The sequence below is a fragment of the Antennarius striatus genome, chromosome 4 (assembly GCF_040054535.1).
Source record: "Antennarius striatus isolate MH-2024 chromosome 4, ASM4005453v1, whole genome shotgun sequence".
Lineage (NCBI taxonomy): Eukaryota > Metazoa > Chordata > Actinopteri > Lophiiformes > Antennariidae > Antennarius > Antennarius striatus.
Window position 1 is genome coordinate 24,099,918 of NC_090779.1, and position 17,794 is coordinate 24,117,711.

The following is a 17,794-nucleotide window of genomic DNA, read 5'->3' on the forward strand; positions in this document are numbered from 1 at the left end:
CATTTAAGCTTGTTTGTTATAGTAGATATATTTTGTGTCAGAATTTCTGAGGAATTGTTCGTTTGAACAGAAATACGATCGGATTTGGATTTGCTGTCTTGAACTTTTTCCACACTGATTGTGAGACAGGTAGAGCTTAACATTCAGGCCTTTAGAACCAACTTTGGGTTTAATCTTCACCTCCAATCAGGAAACATTCATCCCTTAGAGACCTGCAAGGATGTTCATTAAACCAAAAGAAGGACGGTAAGAGTCGAGTGGAGGACAATCAGCGACATGACAGGATTCATGATTAAAGTCTCCTCTGAGCAACAAAACTTTCCCTTTGTCCCCGGTTATCAATAGAAGAGACTACACCAGGCGAAGGTGTGAGCTTAATTATACAAGCAGGTTTGCCGAACACAAACATAAAGATCGAGTCAATGATCAAGAGAAAGACCAGAGAGGATAAACGAAAACAGGGTTATTCTTGTGGAAGGCAGCCACTGGTCTCCAAAGGCCACTCCAATTACCGGGTGAGACAAAAGACGACGTCTACAAATCCAGAAGTGGCCAGATTAAGAGATGAGGCCGTTTGATTCTCTGCCTGGAACAGGAAACATGTTTGAGGATTTACGTGATCACATGAAACCCGTTGGCTCCGTCGCCTGGAAATTAGCTCCCGACCATCGAGGAAACAAAACGCCAACCGGTTGTAGTTTCTTTGACCCACCCCCACCCCAAGGAGGACGAGCCTCTGAGGTTGCTCCAAAGATTTAGCTGAATGCCTTTATTGATTAGGGCAAATCAAGTAAACCTGACTAACTAAGCTCTTTTTATTGCATAAACCTGAACTCAAACCAAAACCATGGCTCCTGCTGCTGCAGTCTGGCCCCCATGTGTTCCAATCCCACCACCCCTCCAGCGAGGAGAATAAAGACAGTGTTTTACACCACTAAGTAAATGTCACTTCTGAGCATAATGCTGGAAAATATTAGGTTTTCTAGGGCGATGTTGCAGCATAATGAGTCGCACTGTTTCACTGTTGCCTCCCAGCAAAAAGGTCTTGGGTTCAAATCCACCGGGGGCTTTACTGGGTGGAGGCTGCATGTTCTCGCTCCGGGTTCTCTGGCTTCCACCCACCTCCAGAAACAGTAGAGGTGAACTGACAACTCTAAGGTGTCTCCAGGTGCAGATGTGGGTAAAACTAGCTTGACCCTGCCTCTCGCTCAAAGTTGGTTGTGATTGGCTCCAGCCCCCTTGTGACCTCACCCAGAATGAGCAACTGCAAAAAAAAAAAATTACTGGATGAATGGATAGCTTGTTTTTATTCGAATTTGCTTGTGTAAAATTTGACCATATAAGGTCTTAAATCTGTGTTTGCATGGATGTAAACTAATAACACGCCGTCATTACTGTCGACTGTTAGACAGCAAGTGTGTGAGGATGGTGAGTATGGCCTGATGAAGAGTCTCTGATGAGTGAGATGAATGGACACCACAGTAAACAGCTGTAAACATCTCCAAAGACAGACGTCAGCAGCTCATTCGGGGGGGGGGTTGGAAGGAAAACTTGTCCCAGAATGGTTTTCAGTGGTTTTTTAGTGTGGAGCATCGACGGGCCTTGAAGTTGTGAATGAGTAAGAGCAGGAGCTGCAGGGAGAGGCGGGAGGCGGGTTCTGGTTTTCCTATCCTTCAGTTCTCGTGCACGTCTACCAGAGGAGGGGGGGGGGGGTTAAAGAGGGCGTTCCCCTTCCGTGATCCCTCCCCCCGGTACTGCCCCTCCACATAGAAGAGTGTCCAGTAGCAGGTCCCAAAACTGGAAACTCATTCAGTCTCTTCTGAATGGAGTGTCTTTAAAGTCAGAGTGGAGGACTTAACTTTCAGCAAGACAACATGAGAGCCCCGTGTTTGGTCCTGGTCGCCGTCTTCCTGACCCTGCTGCTCGGCCTCCCCAACCCGGGTCATGGAGGTAAGTGCCCCCATAAATCAGTCCTTCCTTCAGAGATGCCCAGGAGGAGATCAGATCAGGATCCCATCTGGGGTGAAAACTGTGATGAAGCTTGTTCAACTTATGACTGAGCAAAATGAACGAACGCCAGATCAGTTTTTCTGTCTTTCTTTTCTACTTTCCTTGCTGAACGTGTTCATTCCATTCATTGCTGACCAGTGAAAGCTTCGTTTTCTTGGATGAAACTCTATTCATGAGGAGAAAGATGCTCCAGGCTTTGACCCCAGTCCAAGGTCTGGACGACATCTGCTGATTTCTCATCAGTGCAGTTTTTTTTCTCTTCTTTTCCGTACAGACTGAGTGCATTTACCTTGAAAATGTTTGCATTGAAACTCCAAAAGCGAGGAGGCAGTGAGTTCGACGCCCTCTGTGGTCGCTAGGTGAGCGGCGATGAATGGCTCTTTCAGAGGGAAGCCGTCGGTGGCAGGAAGGGTTACTCCTTATCCACCCGGAGAGGAAGATGAAAGTGAGAGAAGGAGTAGTAAGGTAGTGAGAGAAGCAGTGTGTGTACCAGGGTGGGATGGGGGTGGGGGGGATGCTGGAAGGCCAAGGTGTGAACAATGGTCCCATAGTGCACCAATGAAGCAGTAGATGCAGCCGGGAGTGTGATGTTGGGTAACTTGGCGGGGGTTAGAGCAGCTGTTGAGTCCATTGTTTCTACCCGCCTGTCGGATCTTTAGCTGCAGATTCCACTCAATTAAGGGGATGCAACCCCCCCCCCCCCACTACACCCCCCCCCCACACCAGCCTCCTCTATGTAGAATGGAAAAGCTGGCTCCTGATCTGAACGGAGGAGTAGCGCTTTGTTTCTGTGGCGTGGAATCAAAGCTCAGCTGGAGAGCCGGAGTCACTTCTCTGATCTGTTCACCACAAGTGTGAAAAAGAGTCATCTGCCCTCCTGTTTGCTGGGTTTACAGATAAACCCCCACTGACTGGAGCGACCGTCAGATGTACGGCGAGGCGTCGCGTTAGCGAGCAGCGTGACGTCTCCTCATGCAGGCGAGTTAAACGTCATTATCCTCTAATCGAAACGACGGCGGGGCGGAGCGGCTGAAGGAAGCGTTTGTGCTGCAAACGTGTGAACAACACTCACTGCTGACCCTGAAGAGCTACATGCTAATGCTGACCAGATGTACACAGGGGCTAATTAGATCCTGGACCCCCTTCCCTCCGCCCGCAAAATGCCCTCCTCAAGCTGTCGAGGCGACCGGCTCTTAAAAGCCTAACTTGGGGGGGGGGGGGGGGGGGGATTCATTTTCTTTTCCGTGTTTACAACTTAAAATGTCACATACGGCACCGCGTGACGTCCAGATGTCTGGAAGATGGCAGCGATTATTGGTGGAAAGGCGTGTACTTGAGTCACGTGAGTCAGACCCGAGTAACAAATCTGATGACTTCAGACATGAAAATCGAAGACTTGTGATTTCACTTGAACCTTGTAAAATCAAAACACATGAAAATGTCCCCAAAAGCTCAAATATTAAAAAACTCACGCCACGGAATTTCACTTTTTTTTTCCCGATTTAATAAAGCTCATGGGGCCCAGATTAATAGATCCAATTGATTGTTTCTACTGGAATAAAAAAAATTCAACATAAAATAGTTCTTGCAAATTAAACTTTACTGATGTGCAACAAATTACAAATTCATTCAACTTTTGAAGCTGCATGAAAATCGGTTCATCCAAGAATTTAGGATTCAGAATTTACGACCTGGGACTGGCTTATCTTAACTCGGGACTCGAGTGTAAAGACTTACTTCTACCCTGTGAGACAATAATTCAGTCCCATCTCTGCAGCACAGTGAGGTTTTCCTTTATACTCATATTTTCCACGAGTTCCCTGCAGTGGAACAACCGACCATTTTCTCATAGTTTACAACATGATGCTTTCTGCCCACATAGCAGCCTCAGCAACAATTATCATGCAGCCCGAGCGTAAGCGGAGTCTCACTAAATCAATTCTATAACCTTCTCTTTATGTGGATCGAGGAAGTTAGAATACCAAGGATACAGAGTGGCTTTCAGGGTTCGCTATGTCTTTGCATTCACAACCCGATAACCGGCCTGTGTCGCCTTCTGGTGATGTCACGGCTCTCCGTTGGGCCGATGATGACTCTCCTCGACCTACATATCCCGCTCAAGGCTTCATGTCGCCGGGGGAATTTTAAAAAAGTCTCAGAGCAACCAAATGACGGCGCTTCCTCACAAATCAAAGGATGACGAATCCATCACAGCTCTATCGAATTTTTGGACGTGACAACTTCCTGTGCGGCATCTATAAAACACCCACAGCTCTGTATATCTTCGGCGGGCCGGGACAGCTGCTCCTTAACGACTGCTTAACCAGTGTTTGGAAAAAATGGCCAGTGTAGTTATTTCCAAACCATAAATTGCTCTTCCATGCTTACATGTTGTTTGGTTGGCCTGGTAATAGAGTTTTTTGGTTGCTTTGCTGGTTTTATTTCCGTTGATAGGAACACAAAGTTTGATGATGTTATCTGTTGGGGCGTTCTGCTCCAGACCACCAGGGCTCCCATCTGTCGGTCAGACAGTCTGAAAGGTCATTGGGTTCTCTGTCTGTTTGCTGTCTTGTCTTTTGTCTTAAAATAATAGAGTATTTTACAATCTGCAGATACGACCTGACATGTGGAGTTAATAAAGCTCCAGATCGATGTCAGATGCCGTCGATATGTAAGAGAAAGTTGATATAATTTAATGTGTCGCCACATAAATGTCATCATGTCGACGTATCGCCACAGCGACGGGAGACTGTAACGGCATTCTACCGCTGCAGCAAACGGCAGCTGGAAAAACCGCTTCGGCACAGACCGCGAAGTCTGCATGGCTGTCATTATTCATCTGCTCTTCATCTGTTAGCATATTTCTATTCACGCTCCGCTCAAATGTGCTCGATTCGTCGCAAGAATGATTGGTTGAATGCGGCCTTTCAGCTGTTACGACACGTCGCTAGCGTTACAAATGGATCTGAAAATCAGATAACATCTGTGTGGAAGTTTAAAAGATCATTTCTTTGTTGTAAAACTTTGAGGTGTTTGTGACAGCGGACACATGCAGGTCATTTTTCTGACAGCATATGATAAGATAATGATTAAAAACCTTAAGATGCATGAGTCCCACCTACTAAATATCACCTTGAGTGCATGATCCGACCTGCAGAAGCCTGACTGAGGATCCTTGTTTGAGCTGCTCATATAATCACAACACTAACGCTGAAAACTTCCTCTGGTGCCTTTTTGCTCATTTCTGAGTGTTTTTGCAGCAACTCGCTCCTGAATGTGTTTGCATTTTCAATTGCTAAGCTTCACGGAAGGATTTGCATCCCCAAGACTTCATATGAGCATCCAATCTCCTGGGGGACTATAACGTCTCTATGGCAACAAGAAAAATAAACATGAAATTTGCCTGGGTTTTGTGAAGTGTCTGCAGACAAGGCCTCCGTGTGTTCCCTGAGACTTGGCTCTGAGGACGATGTGACTACAAGTGTCTGCGTTAAAGATTAATACGTCCAATATTTGCATGGGGAAATTGATGAGATTAGCGGTTGTGCTGGTCGTGTCGGTCCCACAGACGCTCTTTGTGACCCTCCTCTCACCTCACAGTTTAAACACAAGGCAGTGTTAGGACAGAATAGAAATGGGGCATTTGGAGAAAATCCAAACATGAAAATCAGACTGTTTATAAATGCGGAGCCGAATGCGCCGCCTCGCATCCCTGCTTTCTATCCACGGAAATCCATCCACGTGTGAGCGAAGCGTCCAGCTCCAACGTGCCGGTAATGCTTTCTGTTCCACGTGCAGAATCTAAAAACATGAAAGGCAAAAGAGATTGCTTCCTTCCTCCCTATGGCGTCATGTAGGAGTTGACATCTGACCTGCAGCGGCAGGGTGGGCAGCACGTCTGCCCGGTGATTACAGTGTCAGCCCCATAATGGAGGCATTCGGCTTTGACTCCTGCACCAGCAGTAATTCCTGCCGACGTGTCCTTGAGCTACTGAAGCCACAAAGGAGAGGGCGTCTCTTCAAGGCCGTCGTCTCATCCTCATTTCACCTTGGAGTCAATTTCGGGTCTTTATTTTTGCAGTTTGGCTCGTCGGTTATTTAACTGTCGGCCTTAAACGCATCACGACCCCTTCGGAGAAGGTCTACGAACGATACAGGGAATAAATGAGTAGGAATTGTCTTTGTAGTTATTGGCAGGAACAACAGTCGTAATCTCCAAATTAGGCTGAAATCAGTGGCGAATCTGGGCTATCTGAGGGCCAGGGGCAGTAAAAGTCTAAAGGGCACCAGCTGCATGTGGTGGGGCAGAATCAGAGGGCATTCACGGTGAAAGCCCACCGCAGATTGAAATAGTTTTATATGTGACTCACATCTTTCAACTGCTGCACATCTGTAATTAAAGCTTATATAGCATTTTATCTACTGGAAGTTAGCCTAGAGATCATTTCATCGCATTTTCTTTTCATTAAAATCTGGCTGGTGTAATAATGTAATAAATGAGGGTAATTATTTAAAGTCAGATGCACAACAGAAAAAACATCACAGCTCAGTTTGTTCTCATCTCGACGCAAGAATATTAGAAAAAAGACGCATCCTCTGCATCCTCGTAAACGGTGTTCACACAAAAGTCCTTCTGTTCATAAATACAGTCCCTGATTCTGCTCCTGGATGGGGGGGGGGGGTCAAAGGCGCTCCTGTGTTGTTTCAAACCCCCTCCCTTGATAAAGTTTTTGGAGGTGGGGGATTTCACAACAGACTTGTGACGGATGGTCTCCACCCAGATTTCAGGTCTGCATGCAGCAATTTGGGATTTGAGATTATTTGTTAAATAGTGATAACGTTGTCGCCGGGCGGTTTAAGATAAGCAAGGGGGGGGGGGGTCAGTGCTGAGTTTACGAGACTGTTTTCTAGCATTTAGCGTTTAGCATTTCTTATAGTTTAGATTTTTTTCTGCGGCTTCAGGCAAAAAATTTATTTCTTGTTTTTACGTGGCTGCACTGATCACAATAAAGTCGTCACGTTTTATCCTTCATTTTTAAATAAATCAAATGAGAAGCGATTAACAAAATAATAAAAGATCTTACGCCGTTAGACGAGCCGTGTTAAGGTTAGTGCATCTCCCATCTCGCTCCTGTGTTCAGTGTGTGTGTGTGTGTGTTTGACATGCGGTGATTTCACACAAATCCAATAATATTGCACCTTCCCGCCGGTTGCTGAGGAGGTGTGAGATGGTAACCATAGTAAAACCATCAAATTTATTCCCTCGCTTCTCTTCTTTGTTTCAGCTCCTGCTCCCTCCCTCTCTCTCCTCACTCCCCATCCATCTCGCTCGCCCACCGCTGCTGGGTAGGACCGTCCAACCCGCTTCTTGGAGATGTGATTCCGGTTCCGATCCAAAAAAAATTTTACGACTTCTTTCTTGGCACTTGATTCACAGTTTCTTCATGTTTCATTACAATCAGGCCGGTAGTTATTTTTTTTTGTTTTTCCAGATGCAAACAAACCAACAAACCAGAATGAAAACATAATAAACACCAAGTGGAGTCCAGGCTGATGGGAACGCCATGGGTTTTTATGGGCTTTTGAGTATTAATGCAGCCAAGACAAAAGGATAAATAACCTTCAGAGTTGGTCGTAATGAATCATCTGGAGACCATGACCGCTTGTGGACACTTAAATGGGAATCCATCTGATTGTTGTTAAGATATTTAAGCCGGGAGTGGTGGCGATAATCGACATTCCAGACGATGCAAAAGTCATTAAGTTTGTTTCCTCAGTAGATTATGTTTGATCCGTGCTATTTTTGAGCCGCTGGGCAACAGAATATAAAGAAACCTGAGTTTAATGTCGATTACTGAACACGGAAAGGAAGAAACAACCCAACAGAGGGAGAACACCGCAGAATAATCTGATGGTATCGCACCCATCAGATTACCTGTGAGGCCTGCAGTGGAGTATTAAAAATCAAAGCGTGTGTCATGACCCTGAGACAGACAGCCCCACAAAAACCTTGCCACCCCTAACCCCCCCCACACACACACACACACACACCCGACCTGAAGCAGCTGAATAGTGAATGTTTATTTTCGATAAGAGCTGTTTGGGAGTTTAGTGCCCAAAAAAATGAAAACTCCAGAGAAAATTCTCATCATCACAGAACTGCCAAGCTTTCAATAAGCAGGAATTATGCATGACCAGATGTCTCCTCCATGGCGTCTACGGCTCTATTTTCCTCTTCTTTTCTTTTTTTCATATTTTTTACAGAATGGGTTTTTGTTATCATTTGTGGCCGAACGAAGAGAAATCAGCTTTTATCCAATGAAAATAAATTACAAAGAAAAGCGAATAGCAGAATATCTTCCTACCCCCCTGAGGGCTTGTGTGAAATTACTTTTCATCCCAACAACAGCTCTCAAATTATTTTCCTCTTCATCACAAAAATGATTTATTGCTAATATCGTCAGACATTATTATCTTATAAACACCATGTGATATAAATTCAGACGCAGGAAGAATACCGTCCTTGTTTGACGCTGCATCACATGTAGCTCACATGCCCCCAGTGGAACTTTGAGTGATGCGGGCTACTGGGATCGCACTGGGAAAGCAGAGTGAATCATGGGAAATGTTTCCAGTGGGTCATGTTAGGAAAAGACTGTGGTTTCCCCCTCCAACATCTTGAGTCGGGCCCCGGTCGGCTAGCAACAAGCCAAAGCTGGAGGATTTCATCAAAATTGTCCACCTGCTTCTCTTTCCTAATATAGACAATAAAGCGGTGGTGATAGATCGCCGCCGCAATTAGGCAACATTTAAAGAATGTTCTTCTGCAGCGACCCAGAGGCCAGATGTGTTTTACGATTGCTCGCCCGATCTCCAAGGGGAGCTCAAGATTTCCAAAGCGTCTTCAACCTTCATGCGATGCATGTTGCATTTCACGTGTGTTTAGCTTCACTCCACATACCAGTATCCCCTGGTGGACTCCGCTCTGCAGCTCTGCACATGAATATGAGTCACTGTTTAAAATACAGAGAGGAGCAGTGAGTCGGGGACTCCCTCCAGCCAACAGGGTGTATGACTCATCAGCACAAGGCTGAAGTGGTTCATCATGAGACATCAGACTCCACACCAATAGCTGTTGTGCTTCTAATTAGGATTTGACTCTGATATATATCGTTAGTTTCTGCTCCAAAATTTAGTCTCAACCTCCAGCTGCTGTAAGACGTTATGAGAGAGAAAGTTTTGACCCAGTCGTCACACAGATTCTGGTAAACTCCTGGAAATGAGACTATATTGTCCTTAATTCTTCTAAAACAGCTTCTTGACTCCCTTTTGTTTTAAATTGCGTCATTTGTTTGACTTATTTCACTTCAACAGTTCAAGACAGGGAAAAAGAAAAGTACAAGAAGGCATTCTTCCAATCTGGGATCCTGAATAAGAAGAAGGGGGGAAAAAATGACTTGAGAACATTCAGGGTAATAATAGACCGAGTGGGAGTCGTATCCTCTGAATGACCTCTATAGCATGAAGGTCTAGACTGCCTACACAGAGCTAACATCCAGAGAAAAGAAAGGATAAAACCACCAGGAAACATGCTGTTCTCAATCTGCTAAACTTAATTTAGTTTACTTTAAGAAAGATGTTCCAGATTATTTTTACAGACGCGCAACCTAAATAAACGGTTTGGATTTGGCGCACCGGCTGCTGTTCGGTGACCTTCCTCCTCCCCCCATCCTCATCCGACAGCCGTCTGCTCCAGGGATCGAATTTATTTGTCCATCTTTGTGTTCTGACAAAGTTTCGCTAATGACTTATTGATCCACCGAGCTCCAGTCTGGGAGAATTTGTCCAACTTTGCTGGAGTTGAGTTTGCACCATCTGCCCCAGAAGTCACATTCACGCCATTCTTTGACTACCAATTTTTAATTTGTCAAAACATGTAGCAAAATTGATTTATTTTTTACCTATAGATGAAATAACTTATTATAATAACTTCTTATTTCACTGCTCAACTTGAGCTTCAGAACATTATCAAAAAATTAAAAGGTAGAGGACTAAAATAATTCCAGAAAAGGATAACTATGAGTCTTTTTTAATGCCAAGGTCTCATCTTGTTGTAACTCTTCATCAGCACCACTGAGGGTGTGTTCTGAGTAGTTTGATGCCAGACGGCCTCATTCACAGTCCAGGTTCTGATGGAATTAAAGGGAGGCTGGGGGGGGTCGCACCAAGCCTGGGATCGGGCAGACGACAGACTGGACTAGGTCGCGCCAGATAAATATAGCTAGATGGGAGGACTAACAAAACATGTTGCTTCACATGAGGCTGTCGAAACCTCGGAGGGCGAGGAAAGGGGATCCGGGGGTGGAGGGGTGGGGAGTTGTGTTGAGTTGTGTGTGCGTGTATTATGTATGTGCTGTGGTTTACACACACCCCAGTGTTAGGAGGCCAGAGCCAATGTCGTCATGGCATTACAAGAAGTCTTAAAATAACCAGAGGAAATGATGTGTCTCGTGAAGTTTGCTTTGACTGACTGTGCGAGCGACGGCGTTAGCACGAAGCAGAGAACAGAAGCTGAAGCACACGTGATTGGCTCTAAGGCGACCATGAATCATACGCGGTCATGCGTTGAAACGAGGCGGAGAGAATCCAGCGTAGAATCGAATTTAGATTACTTACATTTGCAGACTTGTAATCGCGCTCATGTCTGGACATTCAATGTTAAGCTAAAGCTGCTGCTGCAGATGGAAAAGGGGGGAGGGGAATCGTTTGCCTATAAGGTGAGACAAAGTTTGCCTACACGAATCTCTGCAGGTTCACGTTCACTGATGTGGAGGCCCAGGGGTCGAGAGGCCGGAGGAACGCCCTGAAGCAAAGGAGGAGGCATGGGAGGGGTCCGGATTGGATGTGGAGACGTTCTGGCAAAGCATCCGATGACTCAGGAAGACAAAACTGCTTTCTTTTTATGAAATAGCTTCTGGCTGTAGCTAAATATCAACTGTACCGATAGACAGACACCAGCTTGTCATCCGCAGCCTTCCATGACTTTTACTTTGCTTCTTCAACCGCTAGACAATCCTTTCACGTCCTTAAATGAACTCCATATGGACGCAAACCCCCAACTTTAACAGTTCCTCGACTCAAACTGTTGCATGTGTCAATCAGATAATTACTGGTGTTTATTCTGGCGACAAGATGTTCTGAATCTGGAATAAAAAGGCTGCCTTTCTTCAAACATGTTGACGAAAACAAAATCACACAAAGGGGTGATGTTTTCGTCTGTTGAATATTCAGACAAAGCCGTCTGAGGAGACGAAATCTTCAAACAATTTAATTGCGGATTAAACCAACAGAGAGGAAAACATTGGTGAAAACTAGAAGATCTCGTGATAAACAGTCCAAAGACGAGCGAAACATCGAGGGTCCTGGGAAAAGACCCCTGGACACCCAACTTCCTGTTTCTGTCCATTCCCTTACTTCACTTCAAACTCATTGAGTTTAGATTTAAAACACAACTGCGTTGCTTTCAGGTTCGTTCTGTTGCGCTGGTCTTTTATAAAATAAAGGACTATAGATGTTTCCACCCTTCATCGCACCCTAACGATGCTCCCAAGCTGTTCAGGTGTTCTGATCGAACAGGAATGCGGTACTCTCCTTGTATAATAACCTCCAGAGGCTGTAGAACTAATTTGCAGTGAGAGGGAGCATAACTGAACCAATAACCATTGGATGGCAATTAGTTTAAGGCCAGCCTGAAGAGGAAAAACTGACCCGACTCTTTCTGGCTGACTGATTCTCTAATGCGCATTAATTTATTAGAACAATTAGCAGGCCTCTGGTGTTTATTTGCTTTCTTGGATGCATTGAATGCAAAAGCAACGCTAAAGTAAACATTTAGTCAACAAGGGTTTCTTCCCTGAGGTGTGGAACTGTTAACTCGCTGGTTTCGACCTGTGAAAGTCCATATCGTCACAACATGGACTTTCTGTCCCCAACAGCAGGTGAGTCTAACTTCAAACTACGGAAATTCATCAATTTCAGTTCAGGTTAAAACAGGAGACTCTTTTAGTCGGGTCACAGTTGTGAGAAATCGTGGATGTTTTAAAGAGCAAGGTTTTAGACTTTGCATTTCAAATATCTGAGCTGTGAAATGTGATCTCCCCTTGTATAATACCATCTTCCTCTGAGTCTCATCTTCTTCAAGTCTCTCTTTAACAAGGTGAGAAAGAACATCCTTTTCCCAAGAAAACAACAGGACATCGATTTGTGTGGGGTCGAGAGAGCTGATTGAACAGAAACAGCAAATCAGTCAAACTAAAACACCATTAAAAAGCCAAAGAAATAAGAATCATGAGACAAATTATTTCTGCACAATTGGATTCATTCGTCATACTGTCTGTTTTGGTGGAAGTCTCAACTCTAAGTCACCCAGCAGCTGTTGTTGCAGAGAAATCATTGTGTCATCCAATATGCAGCTACTTGTGAGAAATATTTCTCTGGCAGCCAAGAGTGGAATTAACTGCATTCATTGCCTTGCAAAATAGTGGATTTCTTCCCAGATATAATTAAACATAGTTCTTAAAAGTAGAGATCATGGTGCTGTTATCCTAAACCTTGTATATGAAGCATCGCTGCTTCCCAGATGCAATCAAACGATAGGCAAATATTAAGGAATTAAGATAATAATCGGAAAGAAAGCAAACATCTTATGCAGCAGAATTAATCAGTTTAATAACAATGCTTGAAATTGCACCCAATCAAGAAGACGTCTGAACAGTAGATCATTGATTAGATGTAATCATGAGCTTCTTTAGTAGAGGCTTGACAATCTAAACACAATCAGGCCCACTTCAGGCTACCACTTCTGCTCTCTGCCAAACACAAATTACATTATGTGCTTGTCAAACACATGTTGGCATTGTCGTAGCATTCCTCCAGCGAGAAACCTTCAGTGCGTCTCGTAACTGAATTTTTAAACACACGCCGCTCGCCAAGAATGTCTGCACAATGTTCTAAGGGGAGCGCTCACCTCCAGATAGCACCACACAAGACGCTGCTTTCAATGCAGTCCGCATGCTAATATAAACACCATTCTGGGATCTCTGGATATTTGAAATTGTGCATAGCTGCCCAGAAATGTTCAGCCATGAGGTGACACCTGGGGGCATGCAGGCTGGCATGCCTGATCTCCTCGTGAGCTGTTAAAGGGAGTTAGCTTCAAGTTAGCCTTGTGTTCTGTTTGTTCTGAAGTGTTTTAGGTGTTTTCAAACTCTGTGGGGAGTTCAGGAGAGGAGCTGCTTCACAGAGAGGTACCTCAAGATTAACATACAATCCAGGGGATGTTTCCTGTTTACGTCTCGGGGAATAGAAACACTGAACAGATGTAAGCTGTTGGATGGTTGGTTCAGAATTGTCACCTCTGCACAATGTAATAAATGTTTCACAGAGGTTTTTCAGAATGCCAGTAGACGGCTCTGGATTGGTTGTGTTCTGGGTCTGGATCAGTGACCGTCCTCCACCATCTGGACCAATCTTATACACCTACCAAGATCTGGATGTATCTCCACACACCATAGTCTGACCAATCACATACACTTACATCTGTTTTTATGTACCAAAGGTGAACGTATGTACAACATGTGATCAGAGTCCACTATTCTCACAGAATCAATGCTGAAAAAGATTCCTTGGGAACTGATGTGCCAAGGTTTAGCAGCTGTAAAGCGATCCAAATGCAACACACACAACCATGCAAGCTGAAAAAATATAAAGCTATCTTCAAAAACATAAAGCTGAAACCCAGACATCTGGAACAAATACAGGAGGAGGACGAGACAAACCAAAGAGAGAATCAACCAGACCGACGCAGGGAAAACCAGAGAGGAAAAACACGAATAGCACACAAAGAAAACCCAACGAAATTACACCAGTAAGGGTAACAGAACACGGACTGATCAGGGATGAAACTAACAGACTGAGACAAACCTCCGACTTTAAGTATTTTACAAGAGACGGTGTAAAACTAAAGGTCAGGATCATCAACACCTTCTTGTTGACGGATCCCAAAAGCATTGCTGACAAGTCGAGCTTTTAGCAAGTCTTAGTTTTTTCTCCTTTCATTTACCTAAAGGCATCAGGAAAAGACAATCAAATATTCCCTTTCAGCCACAATTCTAGTGACCTCTCAATTATCAGATGTCTTCTTTAGCCGTGTCGTCTGATGGGTAATGAATGATTCATTCGCAGATGATATCGGTTTAACTTGACCGGAACGGACCTTCTCAGGCCTCTTTTTAAAACCCAACTCATAAAGTATTGATGGCGTTCTCCATGTGAACTCACCGCTGGATCCCTCCAGCGTGAGGTCATTTGGAAACAAAGTTAACGGCCATGAAAACGTCTGCCTGCACCGGAATAATTGAGAGGAATGATATCGGCTGTTGCCTTGGATTTACTGTATGATTGAGACATGTGAGGAGTCGACTTGAGTTGTACAAAAGGACGTCAAAAGTCCTGCTGTTGTTGAGTGAAATATAGACGAAACATTCCGCCGGGTTAATCTCAGGAATGGCCTCCTATGAGCACATGGAAGGAGTTCAGTGAATCACTGCAGGCGAGAAACGCTTTATGTCAGGAGGATGCTGTGGAGATGCACAGATGGGTCATTGTCGGCCAAATCCAACAGGACCAGACCGGCACCACCCCGGTTCTCCCAGGTCTCCCTAACCTGACAGATCTCACAGAAGGTTGTGAAGCGTCTATCATTATGTGACTCAGGTCTTACAACTACTACACCCCTGTAATAAAAAGGTAACTATTCCCCTTTTTAAACATTTAGAGGCGCATGGAGACCTGGTAATTACCAAGAGCGAGACTATATAGTATTACATCGCCCAGGAACGGCCCCCTAGAGGACACCTTATCAGGTTTGGAACACTTGCACGGCACCCACATTGATTTACGTATCTGGCCACCCTGGAGTGCTTGTTTTTTTTTACAGGATTTTCCACCATCTTTTATCAGCCACAGAGGCGTCCAATTTATTTTTCTTTGTTTTACCCCCAAACATGGGTGAACCACAGAGATAATTGCACCACAGCATCTCGTGGAACCAAAAAAAAAAAGCACTCAACAAACGGACGCTTGTGTTACTCGCATTCAAACCGTTGGCTGGAAAAGTGACGCAGTTAAGCGTGTTTATGAAAATGCATCATTCACACATTCCATACTTTGCATGGCGGCGTTCTGGATGCATTAATTCCTGGTAAATGGAGAAGAACATGTGAATGCCAGCTGGATGGGATTAGATGCCTTTGGCAGGATTTATTGTGAATCTGTGCGTTTTGGAGCGGCGTTCATTAGCAGTCAAAAATATACGGGCTTCATTTGGCCTGTGGAACTCAATTCATTCTCTCATTGAAATGCCAATAAACAACTGTGAATGTATTCATAACTGAAGGCCAGAGTTCATTTACATCAGAATCCAGGAGCCTGTGTTGGGAGTCTTGTATGACATTTTCTGTGTTATTCATGTTGAAAAGACGACTTTAATTGGGTAAACTTGAAAACCGACACGCCTTTAAAGACGACTATCATCTCTGAGTACTTTAAAGTGGATGAAGAGGCATTCTTCAGGAGGATAGTTCATTGCGTGTTACTGAGAACATACATGCGAGTTGCACGCAGTTCATTAGCGGTTGCCCATCGCTGCAGCTAAAGCAATACGTGTTCATTGCGCATTAACACGGACAAAAACATTCCTACGTCAAACTGAATTCACTTTCTTTCGTGTGTGTGCGGCTTCGTTTTACTGCAGCTTCTCATTGAACATGAGTATCGGGGTTAGCGCCGCCACATCAACCGACTGAAGCAGTTAAAAATAAAAAGCACATTATTAAGGTCTCATGGATCCGCTGTGGCACAGAAAGCAACGCCATCGGAAACAAGACCAACGCCCTGACACTACGCCAAGGCCTTCTGGTGAAACATCGGATCAGAAAAAGCTCCAGAAGGAACTCTTTCCCCCCCACAAAAAAATACATCTTCCTCTGCTCCCCCCAGAAAAGCCTCCCTCCTCCGGGCGGGCACATGGCGCTCTTTCTGTTTGACTCTTTCTTTCCATTCGTCCTTTCCTTCGCTGTACTTAGTCAACACTTTTGAGGACACAAAGACTCCCTGTTACAGTAGCCATCAGAAAAATAACTTTTTGTGCCATTTGTTTGGTTTTGGGTTTTCTGTTTTTTCTCTTTTCAGGGAGGCGGTTTCCCTCCAAATCCTGGATTGGATGGACCCTCCCTTTTTTTAGCGAAGGAGTTGCCCTGCAGCTTATAAATGCTTGAAAAAGAGCGTTCTCCTCCGTGATCCGAAACCATCTCAAAGCTTGGCAGGGGTAACTTCGCAGCGCGGTGAAACGCGGGCAAACATCAAACATTCCGTGTCATCGGCTACAGAAAACGGCGAGCGACGCCTGCGAGGATGTGTGTTTGCGACAAAATTCACGGGTGCATACTCTGTTTTACAAAGTTTTTCCAACTATTTACTTCCGAGTATCAACGTTTATGTTTGTTTTCCACGTCGCAGACCCTTAAATGTTGCATATTCTCCACTAGAACCTCCGAGATAAGACATTTCTCAACTTTCTACATTAATGTCATTAGGTTCCGTCACACCGCAGTTAGCGACGCTAACTGCAGCTTATGCGTCTTGCTCAAAGGCACCTCACTTTGAGTAGGAGGCCACAACATCCCTCCACCCCGAGCTGAGTGGAGGATTCAAGCTGACACCCCTGCAGCCTTAAACCCTCCTCTGTAACCCCCCCGTGCCACCAGCACATGCATATGCTGCCACTTAATCAGGAGGTTCTTTATCGGCATCAAAGGCTGTGTTTTCGCGCCTTATTTCGCCTGAGCGGATTGACTTGAGCGTGTCTGAGGATTCTGGGAAAGCAGGAAATGTGGGATCTTTGTGTGTTTATTCTTGTGTGTGTTTGCATGTGAGTGTTCATACATGTGGATGGCGTGATGGCAGATGGATGCATTCGGAGAACTTCGAGGGTGATGCTGCGAATATATTCAGCTCAGGCAAACTTTTTAACCAACACGGGTGACAAAATGTGGCTTAGAAAAAAAAATTATAATAACTTTGTCAAAATAATAGCAAACGTGACGACTTTTTTTCATGTTTGCGCTCACTTCATCAGAAAGAATTCAGTTCTAACCCAATAATGTGGCAGGTTTTGGTACAATAACATCACATCTTTATATTTTAAAGACTTTATTAGCTGATGTTTACACAAATGTCGTTAAAAATTGAAGGCTCAGCTGCATTTACATATAATTTAATCATCATATGCCAAAAATACCTGTTTGGAATTTGGTGAAAGCAAAGTTTGGACAATGAGTCACTTTGTCAGGCAAACTAAATGTGGATGTACTGCACAATTCAAAGTGAATATTCCTAAAATACATAAATCATACATTCCATTTTATAACTACAGTGCCATAATGACATTGAGTACAAAAATAACCCCTTAAAGAACTGACTGAGTCGTCAGTGCGCCACACCTTTTATGTGACTCAAAGAAAGGAAACAAAATGTAATACAGCTTTTACAAACTTGCCTAAAATAGACGGCTCATTTCTCTGGAAAAGACAGCCGCATTCGCAGCCGCGATGGCTTGTTAACCGTTAATTACGCTGCCATCGCTGAGTACATGCACATTATTCAATTAACAGGAATACAAACTGTCTCTGCAGGTGCGCTGCCAATATCCAGAGAAGAGAGGCTC

General features: G+C 44.5%; 1 protein-coding gene across 1 annotated transcript in view; it reads left to right on the forward strand.

Moving 5' to 3' along the window:
• The first annotated feature begins 935 nt into the window (after positions 1 to 935).
• Positions 936 to 17,794, forward strand: part of cspg4 (chondroitin sulfate proteoglycan 4) — a 55,512-nt gene continuing 38,653 nt past the window's right edge. The window contains exon 1 of the mRNA XM_068313037.1: positions 936 to 1,950. Coding sequence (XP_068169138.1) covers positions 1,875 to 1,950 — 76 coding nt within the window. The 5' untranslated portion in view covers positions 936 to 1,874. The remainder of the gene's footprint in view (positions 1,951 to 17,794) is intronic.